Source organism: Panicum virgatum, chromosome 5K, assembly GCF_016808335.1.
Source record: "Panicum virgatum strain AP13 chromosome 5K, P.virgatum_v5, whole genome shotgun sequence".
NCBI classification, from domain to species: Eukaryota; Viridiplantae; Streptophyta; class Magnoliopsida; order Poales; family Poaceae; genus Panicum; species Panicum virgatum.
Window position 1 is genome coordinate 49,020,675 of NC_053140.1, and position 22,381 is coordinate 49,043,055.

The window sequence follows — 22,381 nt, forward strand, 5'->3', positions numbered from 1 at the left end:
TTTCGTCGGCTCTTGGGTATTAGTAAAGCCTGATGCGATGCTATCGGCTTTTTTGGGCGAAGTCCGAGCAAAAGAGTTCAAAGATAAAAGACTTTATTTAAAATGTTGGATTTTTACAAGGGCCGATCGTACGAAGGATGAATCCTTCGGCTATTCCTATAGTACTACCTACATCTACCGCTCGTAGGTACGTAGTACCTACGACGCTTGGGGCTTCGCGCCGGCACGTCTCCGCCGCTGCTGTCGTCGTCATCATCGTCGCTGCAACTGCTCTCGTCGACGCTGCTGTCGTTGCTGGTTTCGTCATCGCCGCTCCAGCCGCCACCGCCGCCATCGTTATCTTCCTTGCTTTCCTCCTCGGAGGAGCCAAGGAACCGGAAGGCCCTTTCGGCCATCGGGTCCTCCTCAACAGAGGAGGAGTCGATTTCCTCTTCTGAGGAGGAGTTGGCTCCGTCCCAGGAGAAACAGTCGTCACTGCTCTCCTCCGGCTCTTCCTGGAACAGGAGCCGGAGGTCTTCATCGTCGGTTTTTGGCTCGTCGTCTTCGAAGATGATCCCGAAGTCGAACTCCTCTGCATCCCAGTGCAGAGGAGCGAGCGCCTCGAACGCTGCCGCCGGGTCGTACTCCGGTGTTGGCTCCCGACTCTCAGAAATAGGGTCGAAGGAGGAGGCGGAGGAGCTTGAAGAAGAGGGGGAAGAAGGGTAGTCGATGAAGTTGGAGCCGGATGAGGAAGAGATCGCCATGGCTACTGAAGGTTTGGGGTTTTCTGGGCTGTTTGGCTTCGGGAAGAAGATGGGCTTGTGGTGAAAGGATTCAATTCAGGGGGGATTAAATAGTAAAAAGGTGGAAGACGGATCGGCAGTTTCACATTCTACGAGGAGCCAGTTGCAGAGACGTTGTGTCTTCCATGGCGGTTGTTGTGCGTTTTAATGAAGCCTCAACGGGAAGGTGAAGCGACAGAGTGGTTTTGGAATTATCATTACCAAAACTAGGGGGCATGTGTTGTCACCATAAATTAACAGGGTTAATTAATGGGCCGCGAGTAAGTTGGGCTTAATGAAGAAATTGAAGGAGGCTTACGAATCGGCTCCTGCGTGAGCATTTGGGCCATATGGGCCATGTATCCTTAGATTTAGTTCAGATTAAGTTAGAGATAGAGTCCGATATGGACACATAAGTTTAGATTGTTTTCCAAGTCTCCGGAATATAAATATATACCCTATGATATTTGTAAAAAAAAAAGAACGTCATCACGTTTCGCAAACAACAACTCTCGGCGCACCGCCACCCCTAATTCTAGGGTTTCATCCAAGTAAGCGCCATGCTGCCCTGATCGCTTCTTGCGATCAGGGCAATATTGTTCTTGCTTTTACCTTGGTATTACTCGTACTGAAACATTTTTTATGGCGAGTAGTGCTAGTTATCCTGATTTTCATAGCATGATCTTTAGTAGATTCATCGTGCTTTTATTGCTTATCATCTACGAACATCATGTCATCTCTGCGCGATCATTTTTTTAATCTTATACTAATTCATGTTGTATGGAATTAGTCGCGTAGAGATGACACCCTGCTTCCTTTCCATCTAGTAGATCTAATCTGTTATGGTTTGTTCTTATATTTAAGAATCGGCGTGATATCTGATAGGTTAGGCCTTGCAAACGGGTTGGATGATCCGGTGATATATTAGATGCTTTGCCTTAGTCTTAACAGGGAATTGATCCGGGAATCGGCTTTCGCTTGTTCTTAGGCCTCTATTCTGGTTAAGGTTTAGTTATTTATTACGCTCATTAGGCCCAATTACGTGTAGGATGTTCCGATCTAGCAGTGAAGCTTTTACCGTCGTGGATTAGATTAGCTAGATTCAATTGAAGCAGCTTTACAGTTATTTGCTTTATTCATTACCATCTGGATATGCAGATCCAATCTGACACCGGGACTCGATCGGCTCTTTAAAGCCGATGCAAGAGTCGTCCCGGGGAGCCGACCACGGCTCGGACTAATGTTTACATGTGTCTGTGCTTGTAGGCAAATCGTCGCAAGCACGTTCGCACCTTCCTGATCGGGTATAGGTCAGGTGGCACGCCCCTGCGTCTTAGAAAGCCGCGGCGTGTGCCAGGATTGCGGGCCGTTGACGAGGGAGCAGTGCCTGCCAGCGCCCCGGCGACCTCCCGGCTCTTCATGTTGCCTGTCGCTACTCGCCGGTGGGTTTTGACCGACAACAGTGCCTTTCTTGAAAAGCATGGGAGCTGAGGTCTGGGATCTCACCAAGAACCAGACGTACGGGGTGCTTGCCGTTCGGACCACTCCTCTTCAGGTGTCCGAGCACGAGGCGAACGCCAAGGCTGTCAATGCCTTGTTTGCTGGCGTTTCTCGTGCAGAGTTCTCACGCGTCCAAGGTTTTCAGGAAGCCCACAAAATCTGGACGTGCCTTGAGAACTACCACGAGGGCACACCTCAGGTGAAGGCTAGACTGTTCGAGACTCACCGGCGTGAATATGAGAACTTCACACAGGGGCCGGGTGAGAGCATTGGCGACATGTTCAGTCGGTTTCAATCGATTGTGAACAAAGTCAGTGCGAACAGATCTGCTGATGCCCTTGACTACACAGAGCACGAGAAGGCCCTCAAGTTGCTCTACGCACTTGACCGCTCTGTGTGGGATCTCAAGGTGAACACGATTATCGAGTCTGCAGGTTATGAGACTCTGACCGTGAATGAGCTTTTCAGCAAGCTCAAGGCCACGGAGGTGGATAACCAGACACGAGCCAAGCTCAATGGTGCCCCTCCTTCCAAGAGCATCGCTCTTGTGACTGGCCCAGGTGGATCGAGCTCTAACGCTAACTCTGCTCTTGGCTTTTCTCTTGCCTCTTTGCCTTCTGTATTAATGGACGGACACAGCTTGTATTAATGGATCGGCGCTTTTGTTAGTTAATTAACTCCTCCACTGCAAAAGCGCATGAAACTGAAATAGTAATCGTGTCGGCATGTGCAGGTGAGGAATGAGCAGTACTCACTCCTGGTTGTGATGAGTGAATTGTCAACCGTGCGGTGTGATCGTGTACTTGGTCTTTGGTTGCAGGTACACGGGCGTTGAGTGTCGATGGTGAGCTGCCGTGGAGGTGCTGTGGCCGAAGGACCGTGCGGTGGACGGCGGTGAAGGGCAGTCGGGACCGGAGCTCGTGCCGGGCGGCAGCTGTGGCGTCCACTCCTGGATCGAGGGCGCAAGCACCGGTGAATGGCGGGTTTCTTGGTTTACGCCACAAAACCAAGCTGGCGGACGGTGGTTGAAGACTCCAAGTCGTGGAGGCACGGACGTCGGTCTCGGGACTGGCGGAGGTGACGGGCGTCGCCGGCATCTAGGGCCTCGCTGCGGGCGAGGAGGTGACGGGCGTCGGGCGGCGTCTAGGGCCGTCAGAAGGCCGAGGCGGGAACGGCGTCCAGGGCCACGACGTGGAGGCGGGAATCTTCCCGCGCGTGGAGTTTTGGCAGTTTTTACAAAACCGGCCACCTCACCGGGTTTCGCGGACCCCTCAAAACCGCAGATCAGATCTGCATCGACGTGGCGGCATCGCGGAGAAGGCTTCGAGTCGAAGAAAGAAACTCCGCCGTCGGATGAGATCTTGTACCCTTTCCGGTTTTGCCCATACGGGCGTTTTTAGTGTACGAGTCAGGGTGGAGGTCATTTCTGGGAAGGGACCGGTCGCCCCCAAGGTCGTATAAATACATCTCACCTGCCCCCTTGGACAGGTGAGCCTCCAAGCCACGAGTCCTTTTCTGTTTTTCCTTGCTCCTCTCTCTGTTCTAGGGTTAGGCCGAGGTCTCCATGGAAAACGTGGTCTAGATTAAAGATAGGTCCACAAATTTGAGAGGGTGGATGAATTGGTGGAGGTCTAGCTCTTGTATAGGTGAATTCCTCTGTAAATCACGATGAATTTGAATGAAATTGAGGACCCTTTTGAGCAGCTCTCTTGTGTTCCTGTTCATCTTTTGTTCATGTATTGATTTCCTCTCTTTTGGTGGGTTTTTAGATTAAAGCTTTCTCTTGGTGGGTTTAGGGACTCCGTGATTTGCTTCTCGACCATCTAGCCTAGAGCTAAACCCCCCAGAATCACGAGTCCCTCGGATTAAGGTTTTTGGAGTTTTTTTTAAAACCCTCTTTTACCTCTTCCCCCCCCACGAGATTCTTGTGATCCTTTTGCGTTTTGGGTTGATTCCTTTTGTGGAGAGGTTCGTCTCTATCCCAGGAACATCCCTGCAAATTTTGAGTCCATCTGGTGATGATTTGAACGAGTAATCTTGAAATCACCTCGAGTTCGCGGGCTGGAATTCTGTTCTGAGCAGAAGCAGTCTGACCGGTCGGAGCAACCGGTCTGACCGGTCTGGAATTTCAAATCCAGCCCGACCGGTCTGACCGCCCAGAGCAAGCGGTCTGACCGGTCCCTGACTGCTATTTCTGCAGTTTTTCTCGATCGCTTCCGTGCTTTCTCTCGCTTGTTCCTAGGGGTGATTTGTGTTGGTTTAGCTCTTCTATAGCTACTCCACACCTCATCTAGAATTTGAGGGTTTGTGGTGATTTTCGGAATATAGGCCGACGGATCGATTTCAAAAGAAATTTTGATCGGCTCCCATTCACCCCCTCTTTTCGCTAGTTTTGGTCCCTCATCAGTCCCGGGTATGAAGCGATGATTAGGCGAGTCATTAAGTGGCTAGCCGCTCGTTGTGAAACCGAAACAGGCACGCCCACGGACGTCAGCGGCTGTGGCCCACCCCTGTGGCTGTGGGTGAGCTGTCAGTGTCAGCAGAGGAGCAGGCCGCGCGCGAAAAGGTCCCGCTGCCACTGCTGCCGGCCGCGCAACTCCCAACCACTCTTGACGGCGGGGAGGGGAGCGCAGTGTAAACCTGCGGCAAAGCCAGCGATCTCGCGGCCGCTACCGCGCAAAAGGCAAAAGTAAAAGCCCGCAAAGCGGTGGCCGCTTCTCCCTTCCCTGGTGCCTGGTGGTGGCCGGCCTTGACTCGTCTCCAATTCTCCATGACTATCCCGACCTGACAAGTTGACGATTGGAATATTTATCTCCCGGCGCTTTTAGTAAAGGCCGCGCGATCTTTCGCCGGGGGAGCCGCATTGATGGCCAGTAAAAGCCGCTCAGGTGCCGTGCGCCCCCGTCGCGATGAAACTTCCCAAAAAGGGCGGTGAAAAGCGCTGGGCCACCCACTCACGGAAATGTCACCGCGCCCATGCAGCAGACGGATGGAAACGTATGGGATTAGGATTGGCATTGATACGAATTCGGATATATCGAATAATTATATTTATATTTTTTTAATTTTATTTTTTAGGATAAAAACGGATCGAATTCGCACGGATACGAATTCGGATATCTCAAATATTTTCGGATATCTATTTTTCTATTTTTTTTACCGTTTCCATCTAGTAGCAGCAGCGCCGGGGGAGGCTCCTTTTGCGGTTTTGCCTCGCCCCGCCCACCGTCTTGTCCGCCGCGGTCAAACAGCAGCTCCAGTGGCGGCATGGCCGCGGCCGCATCCACCCCCTTATCCATGCTGCAAGCTGCGACTGCGAGGCACATCAATGTCTGCGAGCTCGAGATCCGCAGAGCACACCGTGCGTTCCAGGGTTTGCCACTTTCACCGCCGTTTACCTTTTCCCAGGAATGTGATGAGGAACGCGCAGGTGAATCGGCGGGTACCCCGTGCCCATCCCTTTGGGTCGGGCCGCGGGCGAGCCGAGGGTGATGACTGATGAGATGAGGTGAGCACGGCAGCATGGGATCACTGATCGCATCACACATTCATCAGCAGGGGTCACGCACGCACGGACACATTTTCGCTTCGCTTCCACGGAGTTCGCAACTCGCCGCCTCGCTGGTGCTGTTTACATTGCACTACACACATCTGCAAGACTGCAGGATAGCTTCGAGCTCTATCCAAAGCATACTGCAGGAAACAACAAAAGGAAAGGAAACGGACGAGCTAGACACGGAGAAAGAGAGGGGGAGAAGAAACAAAAGGCCATTTTTCCATGTCCTCCCATCCATTGCTCCATTGGTGATTGTGCAAGGGCGCACGTACAGCAAGGACGCAGGCAGGCAGGGCAGCCTCCCCCACCTCAGCAGCAAGTTACGCGGGTCAAACCAGCCTAGTAGCTCCCTATCCGCGAACCCAGCCGGATGGCCCGCGAGGCTGCTGATCGGATGGCGGATCGTCGTCACGTCATCAGAACCGGCGGTCGGGGCAGACCGGCCACCGGTCGGCGTAGACCGGCGACGGGGAGGTCGGGGAGGAAGGGCGCTGGCCGCCGGGGAAGCCGAGGACGAAGCCCGCGGCGGCCACGCGGTGCTGGTGGTGCAGGTGGGCGCCGGCGGCGACGACGGGGCCGAGGGGCCGGTTCTTGCGGCGGCCGGCGCCGACGGGGACGTTGCGGAGCGCGCCGCCGGCGGTCCAGTAGCGGTGGCAGTCCTTGCAGAAGTGGCGCGGCTGGTTGACGTTGTAGTTGTTGAAGTAGCAGAACTTGGTGTTGCGGCTCCGGCAGCGCGGGCACGGCAGCGGCGGCGCCGACGAGGCGGCCGCGGCCGCGCGCGCCTCCGCTGTGTCCTGGTGCGGCGGCTGCCGCGGGCGCGGCTGCAGCCCTTTGCTCTCCCCGCCGCCGCCGGAGTGCTGCTGCTTGTCGGCGGAGTCGTGGTCCGCCGCCTCCCGCTTGACCATCGGCTGGTCCCGCTCGTCCGGGTCGTCCCTCTCCCGCGCGCCCCTCGCCGGCGGCTCCCGCGGCTGCGCCGGCACCGGCGGCGCGCTCTCGGCGCACTGCGTGATGACCTTGCCGAAGAGCTTGAACCCGCCGGCCGCGGGGGCCATCTCGACGTGGGACAGCATCCGAACCGCCTCACCAGGACAGCAAAGAGGAAGGAAACACTAGCTAGAGAGAGAACGGGCTGGAGCTAGCGCCGAGAGCGAGCGATTGGAGGGGGGTCGCTGCTACTTAAATGCCCGGAGCTCATAGGGCCCGTCCCGTCTCACACATACGGGAGTGGGAGCGGGAGCCGCAGGTGCATGGACGGATACACACACGCACGCCCACGCTTATGATGAGTCGGCCGCCGGGCTGCGGGGAAAAAGGTCACGCCGCGGGTGGCGCCGTGTCGGCTTCCTTCCTTCCTTCGGCCTCGCCCTTTATTACGTATCAGCTAGCGGCAGCGTGATTTTGGTGGGTGGGGGGATTTTGGTGCTGGTTTTTCGGGCGGCGATGATCGATCGATCGGGCGTCGGGGCATGTGGAGTTTGTGATTCGAGGAGAATCTCGCGGTTTTTGTACAGCACTGTTGCGCGCGTGTGCGTGGGACGGCGAGGGCAGTGGACCGGGGGTAATCCGTTGCGGAAAAGCGAAGGGATGGGGGGCGCTTCGCCCGAGCGTGGTGGCTGGCGCCGGATCCTCTGCGCGCCGGGACACCGCTTGTCGTCTCGTCTGGTAACCCGCAAGCTGGCCTCGGGTTTGCCCGTGTTAGCTGCAGAGTACAGCAAGGGCATCTCGTCAACGGTGGAGTCGGTCTGACATAACACCCATGCTACCAATAACGTCGATCCGAGAACCACCTAAAACTAAATCTCCGTGTTGTGCGCGGAAACAATTTTTATTTTATTTGATCCAAGCAACCATTACAAGTCAAAAAATTTTGGGGCGATGTATGAAAGGTCTATACAAAAGAACACCCGCTGGATATAAACGTTGAAATGCATCTTGCATTACAATAAAGGCACAAATCGTAAGCCTACCAATTTATATAGCGAGGTCCACCACTGTTGAGCATTTAAGTTTTCTTCATATCTTGCAAACAAGTTACTAAAGCTGCCAGGTACTTTCCAAAGAAAACTAGAAGTGCTCAATAGGAGTAGTACACAGTAATAATTCTAACAACAAGTGGCATATAATAAAGTTCCATTTCCAAACTCCTTTTGTACTTGTTGCACTCCTGAGTTTTTTAAAAAAAGCTCAGGTACTCCAATTCATCACTGTTTGGGGCGCAGGGTACTCCACGCCATTCCGGAACCGATCGCACTGCAACAGATTTCGCCGGCACCCTGTCGCCGAAACCCGTCCCATAAATCGGCTCCCCACCGAGCATCAAAGGGAGGAGTACGTACGTTTAACCAACCCAAAAGTTGCTGATGAATGATGATGGTGGGCGCCCCAGCGAGTACATGCTGTTTTTTCCTTGCTTTTAACAAAGACCCTCCGATTGGGTGCCTCTGGGCGCCGCAGACCCGCAGTGATGATCGTGATCCTCTATGCAGGAAAGGCTGCCAGCACCCCGGCTCGGCGTAGGAAATCCGCTGGGACAGCGCAGGAAAAAGCGAACCCGAAAAGTACTTTAGAGAAAGCCTCGTTCTGGGAAAGAAAAGAGGGCTTCAGTGAAAGTCCCAACTGCCTTCCACACTGTACTAGTGATGCCTGAAAAAAAAGTAGGGTCCACAGCTGAAAAGGAAACATCGATGCTGCAGTGTGCAAAATTTTTGGCTCCGCAGCTTAATGGAGTAAACTATCATTTCTAGACTCCATATCAAGTAAATTATTATTACTTTTACTGGCCATCTGTTGCTTCTCTCGCTTGTCAATACCAACAAAATAGTATTTTAATAAATGGGCACCGCTGTCTCTACTTGCCTCGCTCTATCTTTTCTGAGCTGGCACCGCGAGCCCCAGCGTTGGGAGCAGCGCTAGATGAAGAGAGAGAAGGTTTTGGGCATCGCTCAAAGGTAACACTGTGGAGGGCCTAAGGGCAACTTGAAAAAGCTGAGCCGTATGGCCTTTGGCCTTTTAGCCAGGGTTTTAATATCCGACCGTTGTCTGGTAACCGCCGGCCTCCGGTACCGGTATATCGGTCCGGTTTGGCCGGTTACCGGTCGAAACCGGTGGAATTCAAATTTGAATTCAAATGACGCAGTTCAACCGGTTCGTACCGGTATACCGGCCGGTTTGACTGGAAACCGGCTGGTTTGCCTGGTAACCGGTCAAATTCAAATTTTTTTTGGTTTAAATTCAAATGCCCGCAAAGTATACTAAATAAATGTTTGTATAACATATTTTAGTCTAAATGAACCCTGCAACTCTCTTTTGTACTACTTTTACATTGTATTTGTATACTTTTGTATGCACGTTTTTTTGTTTAACTTCAAATCCCCGCAAACTATACTAAATGAACGAATTTTTGAGAAAATTTGACACCATTAAATTCGTCGAACCTTGAAGTATTTTTTAGAATTTTTAGAATTTTTCATTTTTTTTGGATTTAAATTTTAAATTTAGGTCGGTTTGTTACCGGCCCAAACCGAAACCGGACCGGACCGGTTCAACCGGACCGGCTCCCACCGGTTAGGTAAACCGTGCTTTTAGCTCGGAAAGTGAGCTGAAGCGCAGATTCTCTACGACTGCCCGGCTACACAGCGAGCAGCGGAGCACACATGAGCAGGAACCCTTCCGGTGAAAGTGAGACGCAGCTGCCCAATAGTACAGCACACTACAATGCTCAATGCTATCGACAGCACCCTGCAGCTTTTTGATCTCTGAAGAAGCTTTTGGCCGTGTTTAGTTTTAGCGGAAATTTTTTTCATTGGAATCTTGATAATTTGAAGTACTAAATGAAGTCTATTTACAAATTTTTTTTTACAGATGGGTTGTAAATTGCGAGACGAATCTAATGATGCTAATTAATTCATGATTAATCAATAATTAGCGAATAGTTACTGTAGCATCACTGTTGCAAATCATGGATTAAGTAAGCTCATTAGATTCGTCTCGCGATTTACAGCCCATCCATGCAAAAAATTTTATAAATAGAGTTTATTTAGTACTCCATACATGTATCAAAACATTCGATATGATTTTTTTTTTGCGTTTACGGGTTTATGGGTGGGAACTAAACATGACCTTTCTTTTCTTTTCTCGCCACCATTCACTTCTATCACTCATCTCTGAGTACATCGTGTCGCATCGATCCGTGCAATTAGCAATTTTTTTTGGACCCGGATTCGTACCGCCAGGTTGAAGATTGTCGATACGGTTGTGGTTGCACGACTGCGCATGCTTGATTGTGCTGGGGGGTACGGTCTGCAGCCTCTGCAGGGTCCCAGGTCGGCTCATCTCAGGCCCTGTTTAGTTTCTTTAAAATTTCAAAACTTTACAAGATTTCCCCATCACATCGAATGTTTCAACGCATGCACGAAGTATTAAATGTAGCTAAATAAAATAACTAATTACACAGTTAGATTGTAATTTGCGAGACGAATCTTTTGAGCCTAGTTAACCCATGGCGGGACAATAATTATCAAATACAAACGAAAGTGCTACAGTGTTTTACACCCAAATCTTTACGCAACTAAACAAGGCCTCAATTGCCATTTGGGTACAGTCGTGGCTCAACAAATTAGCGCGACGCAGAAGATAAAATGGTCACCGAATTTCTCGCAGTAGGAATGGCTTGCCCCGGAATTCCGAGCTGACGTGCTGCTCACTTTTTGGGGCGTCGACTTAAACTAGTCTCCCGGGCCTTAAAGCAAAAGGGTGAGCACGGCACTGGCCTTTCCCTGTCCTTTTTTATTTCTCCTCTCTCTCCAGGGTCCTCCGTCGATCCCACCTCTACCGCGTCCGAGCATGTGCCAGTATTTTACCCAAAAAAATCCACTTTGTTATGCTGGCTGCTTCTCCAGTCAGTTAATAGTATTTTTTTCTCACACCAAATCAGCATCGGCTACCAACCACCATCCAACCAGCAGTAATTTTCTTTCACAACAAACTAGTACCAGCCACCAGCACAGCCAGCAGAACAGAGTGTCAATGTGGGTGCATGCTTATCTCCGAAATGGAAACGAAAAGGTTGGATCAAGTTATAGGCACATACTCCCTCCATACTCGTAAAGGAAGTTGTTCGGGACAAGATTTAAATCAAACATTGGAAATATAAATCATGAATAACTCTCGAGTTGTTGAGTTTGAAAATATGAAAATTATATGAATAGATTTGTCTTGAAAATACTTTCATAAAAGTATACGTATATCACTTTTTGATAAATATTTTTATAGAAATAAGAAATTAAAGTTGTATTTTGGAGATAGTGTCGCTGTCAAAACGACTTACTTTACGAGTACGGAGGGAGTACTATGTGAGCTATATCCCCAAAACTCTAAATGTACAGCATATAAAAGCAGGTATACTATGTTACTGAAAATCCTATTATAGTCCATAAATGTTTATCCCAAACCATATATGTGGCTCACTTTATTTTTGGAAATAACTAATGGCATTTCCAGCCTGACAAGAATATTTATCTGGCTTATACTATATGTTTTCTTCGAATCAAATTGTATACAGCTTTGTTCTGTTTCGGCTACAACGTTGGCTTCAAGCGTCAACGCGAACGTGACTTGTTTACTAAGAAACCAACCTACTAAGAAAAATGCAAAGGCACCTTCCACGCTTTCCAATCGACCGGTTGCTTTTGGGGCATAAAACAATCCAAAACAAGAATCTATCCCTTGCTTCATCGTGGGAAGAGATGAGCTTTTGGCGTGCGTTTTGCAACTCTGGTCGACTGGCCCGATAAAAAAATGGCAGCAGCTTTTGGTGCGGACAAAAGAGGGGTGTTGCTTAGGTTGGAAAAGCCAAACCTTGCTGCCTTTTTCATTTTCTTGTTATGATCCTAAAGCGACGCTTTAGGATTTTGCCCCGTGATAATAAAGCAGAGACCAGGGGACACAACAGAGAATCAAGGGAAAACAAACTACAATCTAAACTCCATCCGTCCTGAAATATAAGTCATTTTAAAGTTTTTAGGACAAATTATGACTGTGTAGAAAAGATTCGCCTACCACTAATTATTAAGCATTGTGAATGTGCTAATTAAACTAGCATGCACTTTTCCATACACATCTTCCTACATGGTTCTATGCACATCTTTCTATTAGAAAAGATTAAAAAACGATACATAATTAAGATGGTTGGGTTCACACTTAACACTAAAATAGTTTATATTTGAGAATAAATTTTGAAGCCTAAAATGTCTTATATTTATGGACGGAAGGAGTACGTGGTGCATTGGTTCATACAGGAAGACTGCGTTTCCATAGCCAGTTGTTGATCCAAACTCCAAACTGGTTCTGCACAGCTGCCCTCCCGTTTACCCATAGGAGTCATACTGTTTACTACAAGACACTGAACGCTGGTAGCCTGCTATTCGCAGGCCGACCCGCAATCTGCATAGCCCGTGGCATTAAGGTGGTGTTTAGTTCTCACTCCATAAACCCCGTAAACATAAAAAAAAAATAACATCGAATGTTTCGACACATGTATGAGTACTAAATGAAGTCTATTTACAAAACTTTTTGCATAGATGGGCTGTAAATCGCGAGACGAATCTAATGAGCCTATTTAATTCATGATTTGCAACAGTGATGATATAGTAACCATCCGCTAATTATTAATTAATTATGGATTAATTAGCATCATTATATTCGTCTCGTGATTTACAACCCATCTGTGTAAAAAGTTTTATAAATAGACTTTATTTATTACTTCAAATTCGCAAGATTCCATCGCAATTTTTTTCGAACAGACTAGTACGCGGTGGTCATTGTTGCCGGCAATTCAACAGCGCTCCGTGCTACGGCCTACGGCCAAGCAGAGCTGAGTGCTCTCCCCGTCCGTGGAGTGGAGCTCGAGCCGCTGCCGCGGCCGCGGCTCCAAACAAAAACCACCTCTCCAACAGTGAACAGTCACCTCCAACCCCCGGCGTCGTCGTCGCGCGTGCTCGCGCTGGCGAGGGAGTCCATTGGATCCGTCCATCGATCCCGCACGCGGGCAGGAGAACGTGGGCGCGTCACCGCCGATTTAATGGAGATCTCCGCCGCGGCGGGGTACGGCCGGCGTCGGAGCGCGGAGAGCAGAGCGGAGCAGAGCAGAGCAGGGCCTGGCCCGGTCCCCCTGCCGCGCCTCTGCCGGTCCGGCTGGCTCTTTTTGCCGTGCGCGCCAGCGCCCCCCCCCCCCCCCCCCCCGGGCACCGTCAGGGCTCGCTCGCAGGCGCAGCGCAGGCGCAGAGCTAGCTGACGGAGTGAATGAGTGAATCAATGAGTGGTGGTAGTGCGGTGGGAGCGGACGCGAGCGAGTGAATGCGCGGACGGAGACGGAGGGGGGGGGGGGGCACGCGGTCAACAGCTGGGGCTCCCTCCGCCCGCGGCCCGCCGGTCCGGTCGGTCTCGCCTCGCCTCCCGCACGGGTCACGATGCCGCGATACGATCCGCGCGCGATCTGCCTCGTCGGCCCGGCCCGGCCGCGACGGGGCCCAGTCGGCGGCAGGGCCAGAGCGCGCCGCTGCGGCCCTGCCGCATCGGCTACCTCGGCTGCCGCTCGTGCCGGCGCCGGGAGACGCGACGTCCATCAATCCGTTTGGGAGGGAGCGGCAGCCGCGGCGGGCGTGTGGTCCGTCCGTGCGCGCGCGAGGCGAGAACGCCCGTCGTCCGGTCTGCATGCTCGTTTCGTTTCGTTCGTTGGGAGCGGGAGCTTGTCCGGACCGAACGGGACGGCGCGATCCTTCCTGGGTGAGTCGAGTCGCTCGCCGCACCTACCTCGCCAATGATTTGGTCGTGCTCGCCGCGGCCTCTGCCGCAAGTGCGACCGAACGCCAGGGAGTTGGGGGGGGGGGGGGGGGGGGGGGGGGTGGCGAGTACGGGCAGGGGCTCGCCGGGGACCCCCGAGAGGCGAGACATGGAGGCGTGCGAGAAGGGCCCCGAGGCAGGGGAGGCGGGGACAGGCCGCATAAATTCGCGAGCAGCAACGGGAGCGCACGGCGTGGGCATCATGGATTCATGGGTCATGCGTAGATACGGCTGCTCCCAGTGTGCTCAAACCGTAAAGTACGCTGATCAACTTGGAGTACTAGTGGAACTAATTTGAGCTGCAGCTGGCTTCTGTTGTGTTTAGAAGAAAAAAAACACGGTTTGAGCAGAAAAAGAGGTGCGAGTTGGATTGTGCTTCTTTCTTCGTTTTTTTTTGATGAAAAGGGATCGTGCTTCTTGCTCAAGCGACGGAGAAAAGAAAATGGCATCTGTTCCGTTCCGTTGCGTAAACGCCTTGACGCGACAAGCTGTCGGCCTAGCCATATCAGGCGAAAGTGAGAGACCTAGATCTCCGCGTGCGCGCCACGTCGATATTCCGGTGGACCTGTAGTAGAGCATCATCCCGGTCGATGCCCCTCTCTCGTCCCGGGCACGGACGCGCAGCACCGCACGGCGGCCGGGCCGCCGGAGGCCAGTGGTCGAGCGGCGGAGGCTGCCGCCGCGCTTGCTGCATCGCCTCTCTCGCCGCCGCACCTGTACGGCTGTACGGGGACGACGGCGGCACCGCCCGCCCGGTGCTCGCGACGACCCGCAGCGTGCACCGTCCACGCTCCACTTGCCGTGGCCTCTCTTGCCGCGGCTGGTGCTGCACGCCGCGGGGCCACTCTGCAGCCTGCTCCAACCTGCCTTGCGGCAGTGAAGACACCATGATCTAACCAAATAGTATACACTAGACTAGCTCCTTGACACAAACATACCAGCACCAAACGTCTCACGACTTGAAATAAGGGGTGATGATCGAGTAGGAATATTGGGTGAATTTATTATGGATAAGCATGCAGCATAGCATACTAAAGAGTAACATGCAAATGGTTCCGCGCTGGCAAAGCAAGTGCACCAAGACGTCCATGATATCCTTCTGCTTCAGCCCCCTACTATGGCTACGCCAGCTCAAAATAACAAGGCACTGGATTCTTCTGCTTCAGCCCGTGTTCTGCATGCCGGCGGCGATGCCCTTCATGGTGAGAATGAGGGTGTCCTCCAGCCCCGGGGCGTACTCGCTCGTGGTGTTGAGCTTCACCAGCTCCGCGGCTGGCTTCCCGGAGTCCATGATATCCTTGGACAGGTGCGGCCGCGGCTTCACCTCGAAGCCGGGGTCCCTGATGCGCTTCAGAGTGTAGGCCTGGCAAACGTTCAGCGCGGTGATGTAGGAATCACGGATGCGCAGCCTCTGCTTCAGGTAAGGGTCGCCCTCCAGAAGGTCCTTGTGCCCGGCGACCTGAAATCCAGCAAATCACGTTGCAGTGGGTGAGGCAAGATGCAGTGAAAATCATATGACTGATTGTTATGGTTCGTTTTAACTTGTTTACGGTCAATCCTATTCAGTTTCTATTTCCTATTAAGCAAGTTTAAGGAATGCACAAAGGCGCAAGACAATTACCTGTAGAAGAAGCTGCTTTGTCTCTTCATAGTTGGCTCTAAGGCGCTCGCCAAATGACCACAAATCCTCAGAAACTAGAAGCTTGTCGTAGAGAGCAGCTATACCAGGATCACCTTTGGCAAACACCATCTCAACCAAATCTATTGTGACCCTGAAAAAGGGCCACTGGTTGTACATCTCTTGAAGGGTTTGAAGATTCCGTATGTCCTTATCCAAGACATGCTTGAATGCTGCACCAAAACCAAGCCACACAGGTAGGTGGAAACGAGTCTGCGTCCAAGCAAAGATCCAAGGAATAGCACGCAGAGATTCAATGCCTCCACTTGGCTTTCTTTTTGATGGTCTACTTCCAATGTTCATCCTTCCGTATTCCATCTCTGGTGATGCCTATTCAAAAGGAAAACACAATGCCAGGACTAGTTATGCACACAACTAGAATCATTACAACAAAATAAGAAATTTAGAGGTTAACAAGGAGTAATGACATAACAGTAGATGTACTGTTTGGAACAATATTGTATTTTTAATTAATCTTCTGGACTATGTTGTAAAATATCCAATTCACAAAAACAAGAGTGAAATGCCAGACTCAATAAAAGCTGCAATAAAAAAATCATAGTATTTGCATGGCAATATAAGAAAAGTGAAGGTATGTAAAAGGGACACAAGCAAAGAAAATTGATGACTTACAAGACGGAAATATTCAACAAAGCGAGGTTCTTCAAATACAATAGATCGATATTCCTTTGTGGCAACAATAGCCATTTCATCCATTAAAGCACGCCATTCTGGTTTTGGTGAAATTGGAGGATGCATGCCATGTTCAAGACTAGCAGCTGTAAAACGTTGCAGGGTTCTAAAGCATAAATGTTCCTCTCCAAAGGATTGTTCGATGACTTCACCTTGAACAGTTACCCGAAGTGATCCATGAATAGTTTCTGGAGGCTGTGACAGTATAGCAAGATGGGTAGGGCCCCCACCTCTTCCCACAGTCCCACCTCGCCCGTGAAACATAGTCAACTTAACCCCATACAACTTAGCAACCCTGATAAGTTCCTCTTGAGCTTTGTACAGTTGCCAAGCAGCAGAGAAACGACCAGCATCCTTCCCAGAATCTGAATACCCGATCATCACTTCCTGCTTGCCACTGATCCTGTTTCTGTACCACTCAACAGAGAACAACCGGGCTAGTGCTGCGGGTGCCGCCTCAAGATCTGCCAGTTTTTCGAACAATGGCACAACTCTCAGTGGCTTTTTCACATGACATTCACGCTGCAAGAGCTCAACTGCAAGAACATCTGAGGGAGCTGTTGCCATAGATATTACATATGCACCAAAGCTGTCCGAAGGAAGTTCAGCTAACACATGGAAAGTCTCTAGAACATCAGCAACCTCATCTGATTTGGGAAGGTCAGGCCCAAATAATGGCCTCTTTCCATTAAGTTCTGAGAGTAGCCATTCTTGGCGTTTCTCCTCTGGCCATTCACGGTACGATCCGATTCCGAGGTATTCAGTTATAGCATCCATAACATCAGTATGCCGGTCAGATTCTTGCCTGATATCAAGTCTAACAAGAGATAGTCCAAATGTGGACACTTGCCGTAAGAAGTCAAGAAGGTTTCCATCTGCAACAGAGCGATCACCACAGGCACAGAGAGATCTGTAACAGAGCTCAAGAGGCTCCAAAAACTGCAAAAGAAGAAAGCTTCAATCCATAAGACACATAATATGTTCCAAAACAATTACCATGTCCATTATCTTGGGAAAAGTTTCAACCTATTACCATACATCATAGAATCTGATCTTAATACATACTAAAAGTGTATGGTACTGAGATTTTTTTTATCCTAGTCAAGCAAATCAAATGAAAACCACTATTTCACTTTAGATACCTGTTCAACATCAGTGAAGGTTGCCTCCTCGGGAATTTCAGAAAACCCACTTGCTAATAAATGTCGAGCTCGCTCACGTGTGTTGTAGAGTTTATCTCTGACATCACTGAGAATCACACGATAAGGTTCACTAGGGGGAACTTGTTTCCAGAATTCTGCATCCAAGAAAAGCAATGTCAGCATGTATTAACTTGAACTAGCTATGCATAAACTGCAGAAATATGAAGGAATATCACACAAAAGCTTAAGAAGTATGCATTAAATTCATGTCAATTGCCTATGATGCCAAGCTAAATATTACAGGCTGCATGAATATGGAAACAATCTCTCAGAAAATACTTCCACAGTGATATGATTCTAAATTTCTAATCGAGACTAAACATTGTGGAAGTCAGAAATAGACATCCACATATATCACAAACTAGAAAGAGAGGAACATGATTTAGATTTCACATGTACCGCAAATCCTGATGATATCTAGCTGTTTCTTAATATAGCTTCATACCTGATACCCTAGTTTAAATGCATGTTTCAAATCCTTAAAATGCTTCTGATTCTTAAGGTCTAAACTTTTCATAATAAAGATTTGCCCTGTCTTCTCCTCTTTTTTTGGAAATACCCAATTTTTTCCAATTACTAATAAGACTAGGATTTTATTGTTTAAAGTTCCCCCCATATTGACTTTGGTTAGAACCACTTAGGCTACATTCCTAATCTGCATGTCTCATATCAGCATTCAGCAACTCAGAATCATGTGGTTAATAATGTTCGATTCATAAACCAATAGAATTGATGAGGATCTATAATACTCATAAGCAATATGACATATAAAAGTACAACAGTTTCAATCCCATGTGAAAGCATGGGTTAGCAACTAGTTTTAAATACTTGGCAGCAGATTATAGACAATGTGTAAGATATTACATAAGATAGTTAAACAGAAAACTACCTATATAGTGTTTTGTTGTATCTTTCTTGGAGGATTGGTGTAGTTGGTCGACCTTGACACGTAACTCATCGCTGCAGCGCCACATAGATAACTGCATGTATAAAAAAAGTCATCGTGAGACTAATATAACTACAGTATTCTATTCTAATATAAAAATATATCCTACTTTTACCTCAAACATAAGGTCCTCTATTTGGGCATTGTACAAATTAGCAGCCATCATTCTAGCCAACAGGCACACATCCCTTGTAACCTCTGGTGTGACTCTTGGATTCCCTGTGGTGGATATCAGATTAGAATTGTACTCCACTCCATTTTGCAAACTTTTATTTGCATGATTCAACACATTATCAAAAAGTATCCAATAGACCAGAGAGAGAGAGAGAGTGCATGCAATAGATGCCATGTACCATCACGATCACCCCCCATCCAAGAAGAAAACTGAATAAGAGGGGCATTATAGGGCACCCGCTCATTTATGCCAATGTTCTTAAGGGCAGTGTCAACCCTACGTAAGAACTTGGGTACACCCTTCCATATAGTCTCATGAAAATAACTCATCCCAGCACGCATTTCATCCTGAGGAGTAGGAGGCGCCCGCCTGATTTCATCAGTTCTAAAGGCCGCTTGAATCTGTAGATAAGAAATAATATGTGATATTTGAACCATTTAAATAATTTTTTAGTAAAGATGACAAAGTTTTATTGATTAGCTATTACAAAGATAGAACTATACAACACTAATAACATATAAAAGTATCTAAAATAAGGAAATTACCTCTCTTTGAAGTGCTTCATCGAGTTCCTGTTTCTCATCTGGAGTGATGTCCTTTGCGTAAAGTTGGCTTAAACAGTCTCTTATCCTGCAGATTGAAAGGTAAAGCATTTAAAGCTTTGAAAAGGCACATATGATTCAACATGACCCAAAAATATCAAATAATTTTTCGATTTCTGTTGTTTCTAGAAGGGTGCTCTACCATAGAACCATGCAAGGAAATATTTCTATTTACAAAAATGAAAAGGAGGATTGAAAAACAAGGGGAAAACATCATGCTTTCTAGAAAGACCTATGTATAATTCTATTGAACACAAATAACAAACATAACCCACAGTTCTTCATAGAAGAATTATAATTCCATCAAATAAATCTATCATCTCTAATAATTCAGCAAGCTTTAACACTAACCTGCCATGCTTCTGTAGTAGTGACCTCCTGACTGACTGAGTCGGATGTGCAGTCAGGACAAGGTCAACGGTTTGATTCTTCAGAGCATCAAATACCTCCATAGGGGGCTTCTTAAGCTGATGCACAAGCCTCTTTAATGTCTCCTCAATGTCTGATTCAGTTGTTGCCGAGTTCTCATCAACAAAGTCACCCTTCTTCAGTTTTATCCTCCTGCGGTATGCAATCTGGACCTCCTCAGCCAAGTTTGCCAGGATAAGCATGTGTGAGAATGACTTGGTTATGACAATGGAGTCTCCAGGATCCAAGCTGGTCAACACAGTCCCAATCTCATCCAGCATTTTGGGGTCAAGCTTACTTTCATACTCAGCAGCTAACTCATAACATTCTTGCACCTATTTACACAAAAGGAGACCTTTACAGCATTGCAAGCTATAAATTACCACTGAAAAGTAGAGTGGGTTGAAGAACAAACTTGCAGCATTGTAAAGATATTTGAGCAAACAGATATCCATAAGCAGCCAAACAGAAGCGGCATACTGTTTGTGGTACAATATAATCATGTAAAATAGTGTATTGATACACTGATGCATAAAAAATGTAGCTTTCAATTCTATTATGGTACGTACGTACTGAAAAGGAAATAAATCCAACCCGCAAACTACCTTGTATCAGCAAACAGTTCAAAGGGCATATATAACTCTAAAAGATTACCAGAAGGCCATAATTATAGTGCAAGTGATCCGCACACCATGGCAGCCCACTAGTTTCGAACATCATGATAATATACCATAGAAAAACACAAAGTACAACCTGTACAAAAGTGATCATCAACTGGAGAAAAAATGGTGTTTTGTTAAACGCAGCACTGCCACTACTTTCCACCTCTAGAGTGAGTAACAAATTCATATGTGAAGAACATCACCATTGAAACCCACAAGGCCCAAATGCCCTATCTGATTCCTCTGCTTTCGCGATCCATGCATGCACAATTGTATAAACAGATTTCCGAGCATGATCGTGCTATCTACCTCCTAAATCGACAACCAGCACCAAAAAGAAGGGAACAAATAGCATCACGGGCAAGAATCAAGCGGAACATTAATGTACCGTCTCCCTGATGTCCTCGCCGTGCAGGTCCTGGAGGATGTCGAGGAACCGGTCGAGGAGCAGGGCGTCGTACTCGACCAGCTTATCGTCATCGGAGAGCTTCTGCGGGGCTAGCAGCCGCAGCTGCGCGTCGATGGACGTCGCCTTATCCACCGCATTGCGCGCCATCTCCGTCTCCCCAAGACCCTTCCTTTCCCCTCTCTCGCCCCTGCAACAGAAAGCATACAGATCAAAACCCCACAATTAACATAGGAACAGAAAACCCCCAGAAATCCATCGAATCCCACGGGGTTTTGACAACCTCTCGCTGCGAGAGGACGATCCGCCGGGACCTAACCACGCGGATTCCCAGAAAGCACAGGGCTTTCCCTTTCTCGAATGCAAAAATAAATGGCGATTAAAACCCACAAAAATCACCCATTGTACGAACTAGGGACTGTACCACTCCAAGAAGGACGGATGCCCAAACAAGATCTAGGAAATAGACTAGTACAATCCTACTGGATCGAACTATCGGAGGGGGCCGAGAGGAAAGCACCTCTCCTGGAAACAGGCTTCTTTTTCTGGCGAGGCCAAGACCGGGGGCGGGGTGAAGGGAGATCAGCACGACAAAAAACGTTCCTTGATGCTATAGCGGGTTTCCTGCGACGGAGAGAGACATCCTCTCTCAGGTGTGATTAGGTATTTATAGGACGGGGCAGGACCATAGAGGCTGGCTGGCTGGACTATGGTGGTGCCGGCCCAAGTGGAGCGTTATCCTCTCGCCTCCTGGTTTCATGTTGGAGGCCCGCCGATAGTTTTTGTTTTCTGTAGAAGAATTTTGTTAATTTATTCAAGAGTAAAATGCATAAATAGCCATTATAGTTGTTAGCGTATTTCAGTTTGGCCATTGTATTTTGAAAAGTGCAAATCGTGGCCACTAAAGTCGTTTAACAGTATCAATACGATCATTACCTCTATAGCCAATACGTATTTGATGACATGGCATCCAATGTGTTCTTTTTTGCAAATTGCTCCCTCTCATTTGAGTTATTTGAGACACGTAAATATCAAGCTGATAATGGACCTTGCTATCTAAATCAAGCACCGGTTTGACCTGCGCCACCGTCGTCACCGCCGCAATGCTCCAATTCCACGGGGTGTTGAGCTCGAGTCAAGAGCACTTCAATAATTTGTGCATACATGGAATTATGCAGGTACAAGTTTATTACTTCCTAAAGCTCGGAAGCTTATTTTTTCCAAAATTTTTTATTTGAACTGTAGCACAAAGATGAATCGCTTCACTCTGCATCACTTGGCAGTCAAAATTAATAGGTTTAACCTCTACTTTTTGCAGATTTAACTCAAATGAGAGAGTAATTTGCAAAACATAACTACACTTTGGACGCCACATCATCCAAATATGTATGGCTACAGAGGTAGTGACCGTATTGATAGAGTGAAACAACTTTAGTGGCCGCAATTGGCACTTTTCAAAATATAATGGCCAAACTGAAACACGCTAACAAGTATAATGGCTATTCATGCATTTTACTCTTTATTCAAACCTCCTAGAGCGCAGTGTGTTTTCTAGAGAGATTTATTTGATTCCTTCTAGGATTATTAGAGAGAGGCTGAAGGTACGGTGGCGGTGGCGATGTGGAAGCAGATCTGGTGGTCAGGTGGTGAAGGAAATAGCATGTTGATGCAAAACATCACGAGCAAGAATTGATCAGAAAATTCCTCGGGGATTCAGTTTTTTGGAAAATATTCGGTGCAAATCACCCTCATGGTGGAAATATGAAAAACCCTTAAAAATTATAGTTTCAAGTATAAAAAATTCAAATGATGCACATCTATAGTGCCTCATTAGATGTACTTGTTGATACGAACAGCATCACGGGCAAGAATCAATCGGATACTTCCTCGGGGATTCAGTTTCCATGAAAAATATTTGATGCAAACAACCTTCTCGGTGAAAACGTGAAAATC

General features: G+C 48.3%; 2 protein-coding genes across 4 annotated transcripts; both read right to left on the reverse strand.

Moving 5' to 3' along the window:
• Positions 1-5,848: 5,848 nt before the first annotated feature.
• Positions 5,849-7,124, reverse strand: LOC120708104 (dof zinc finger protein 5-like). Its single transcript, XM_039993211.1, has one exon. The coding sequence runs from the start codon at positions 6,885-6,887 to the stop codon at positions 6,234-6,236; it is 654 nt and encodes a 217-aa protein (XP_039849145.1). The 5' UTR covers positions 6,888-7,124; the 3' UTR covers positions 5,849-6,233.
• Positions 7,125-14,631: 7,507 nt separating this feature from the next.
• On the reverse strand, positions 14,632-21,152 carry LOC120708105 (phosphoenolpyruvate carboxylase, housekeeping isozyme). Of its 3 annotated transcripts, none has more exons than XM_039993213.1 (11): positions 20,949-21,152; positions 20,411-20,618; positions 19,304-19,695; positions 18,896-18,980; positions 18,529-18,751; positions 18,291-18,394; positions 18,119-18,209; positions 17,170-17,324; positions 15,968-16,966; positions 15,278-15,664; positions 14,632-15,115 (listed from the first exon to the last, which is right to left on the reverse strand). In XM_039993213.1, the coding sequence occupies exons 2-11, from the start codon at positions 20,576-20,578 to the stop codon at positions 14,819-14,821; spliced, it is 2,901 nt and encodes a 966-aa protein (XP_039849147.1). In that variant the 5' UTR covers positions 20,579-20,618; positions 20,949-21,152; the 3' UTR covers positions 14,632-14,818. The 3 variants fall into 3 exon arrangements, with proteins under 3 accessions (XP_039849147.1, XP_039849148.1, XP_039849149.1); XM_039993214.1 differs by having other exon boundaries at positions 20,853-21,069; XM_039993215.1 differs by lacking the exon at positions 20,949-21,152 and adding an exon at positions 20,712-20,837.
• Between the last annotated feature and the right edge of the window lie 1,229 nt (positions 21,153-22,381).

Excerpts from the sequence above, each read along its gene's own strand:
- LOC120708105 (XM_039993213.1), bottom strand. The coding sequence starts at position 20,578 with ATGGCGCGCAATGCGGTGGATAAGGCGACGTCCATCGACGCGCAGCTG. Across the intron at positions 17,325-18,118 it reads TACAACAAAACACTATATAG|AATTCTGGAAACAAGTTCCC; the intron begins GTAGTTTTCTGT and ends TCTTGGATGCAG. Across the intron at positions 16,967-17,169 it reads CCTTCACTGATGTTGAACAG|TTTTTGGAGCCTCTTGAGCT; the intron begins GTATCTAAAGTG and ends CTTCTTTTGCAG.
- LOC120708104 (XM_039993211.1), bottom strand. The coding sequence starts at position 6,887 with ATGCTGTCCCACGTCGAGATGGCCCCCGCGGCCGGCGGGTTCAAGCTC.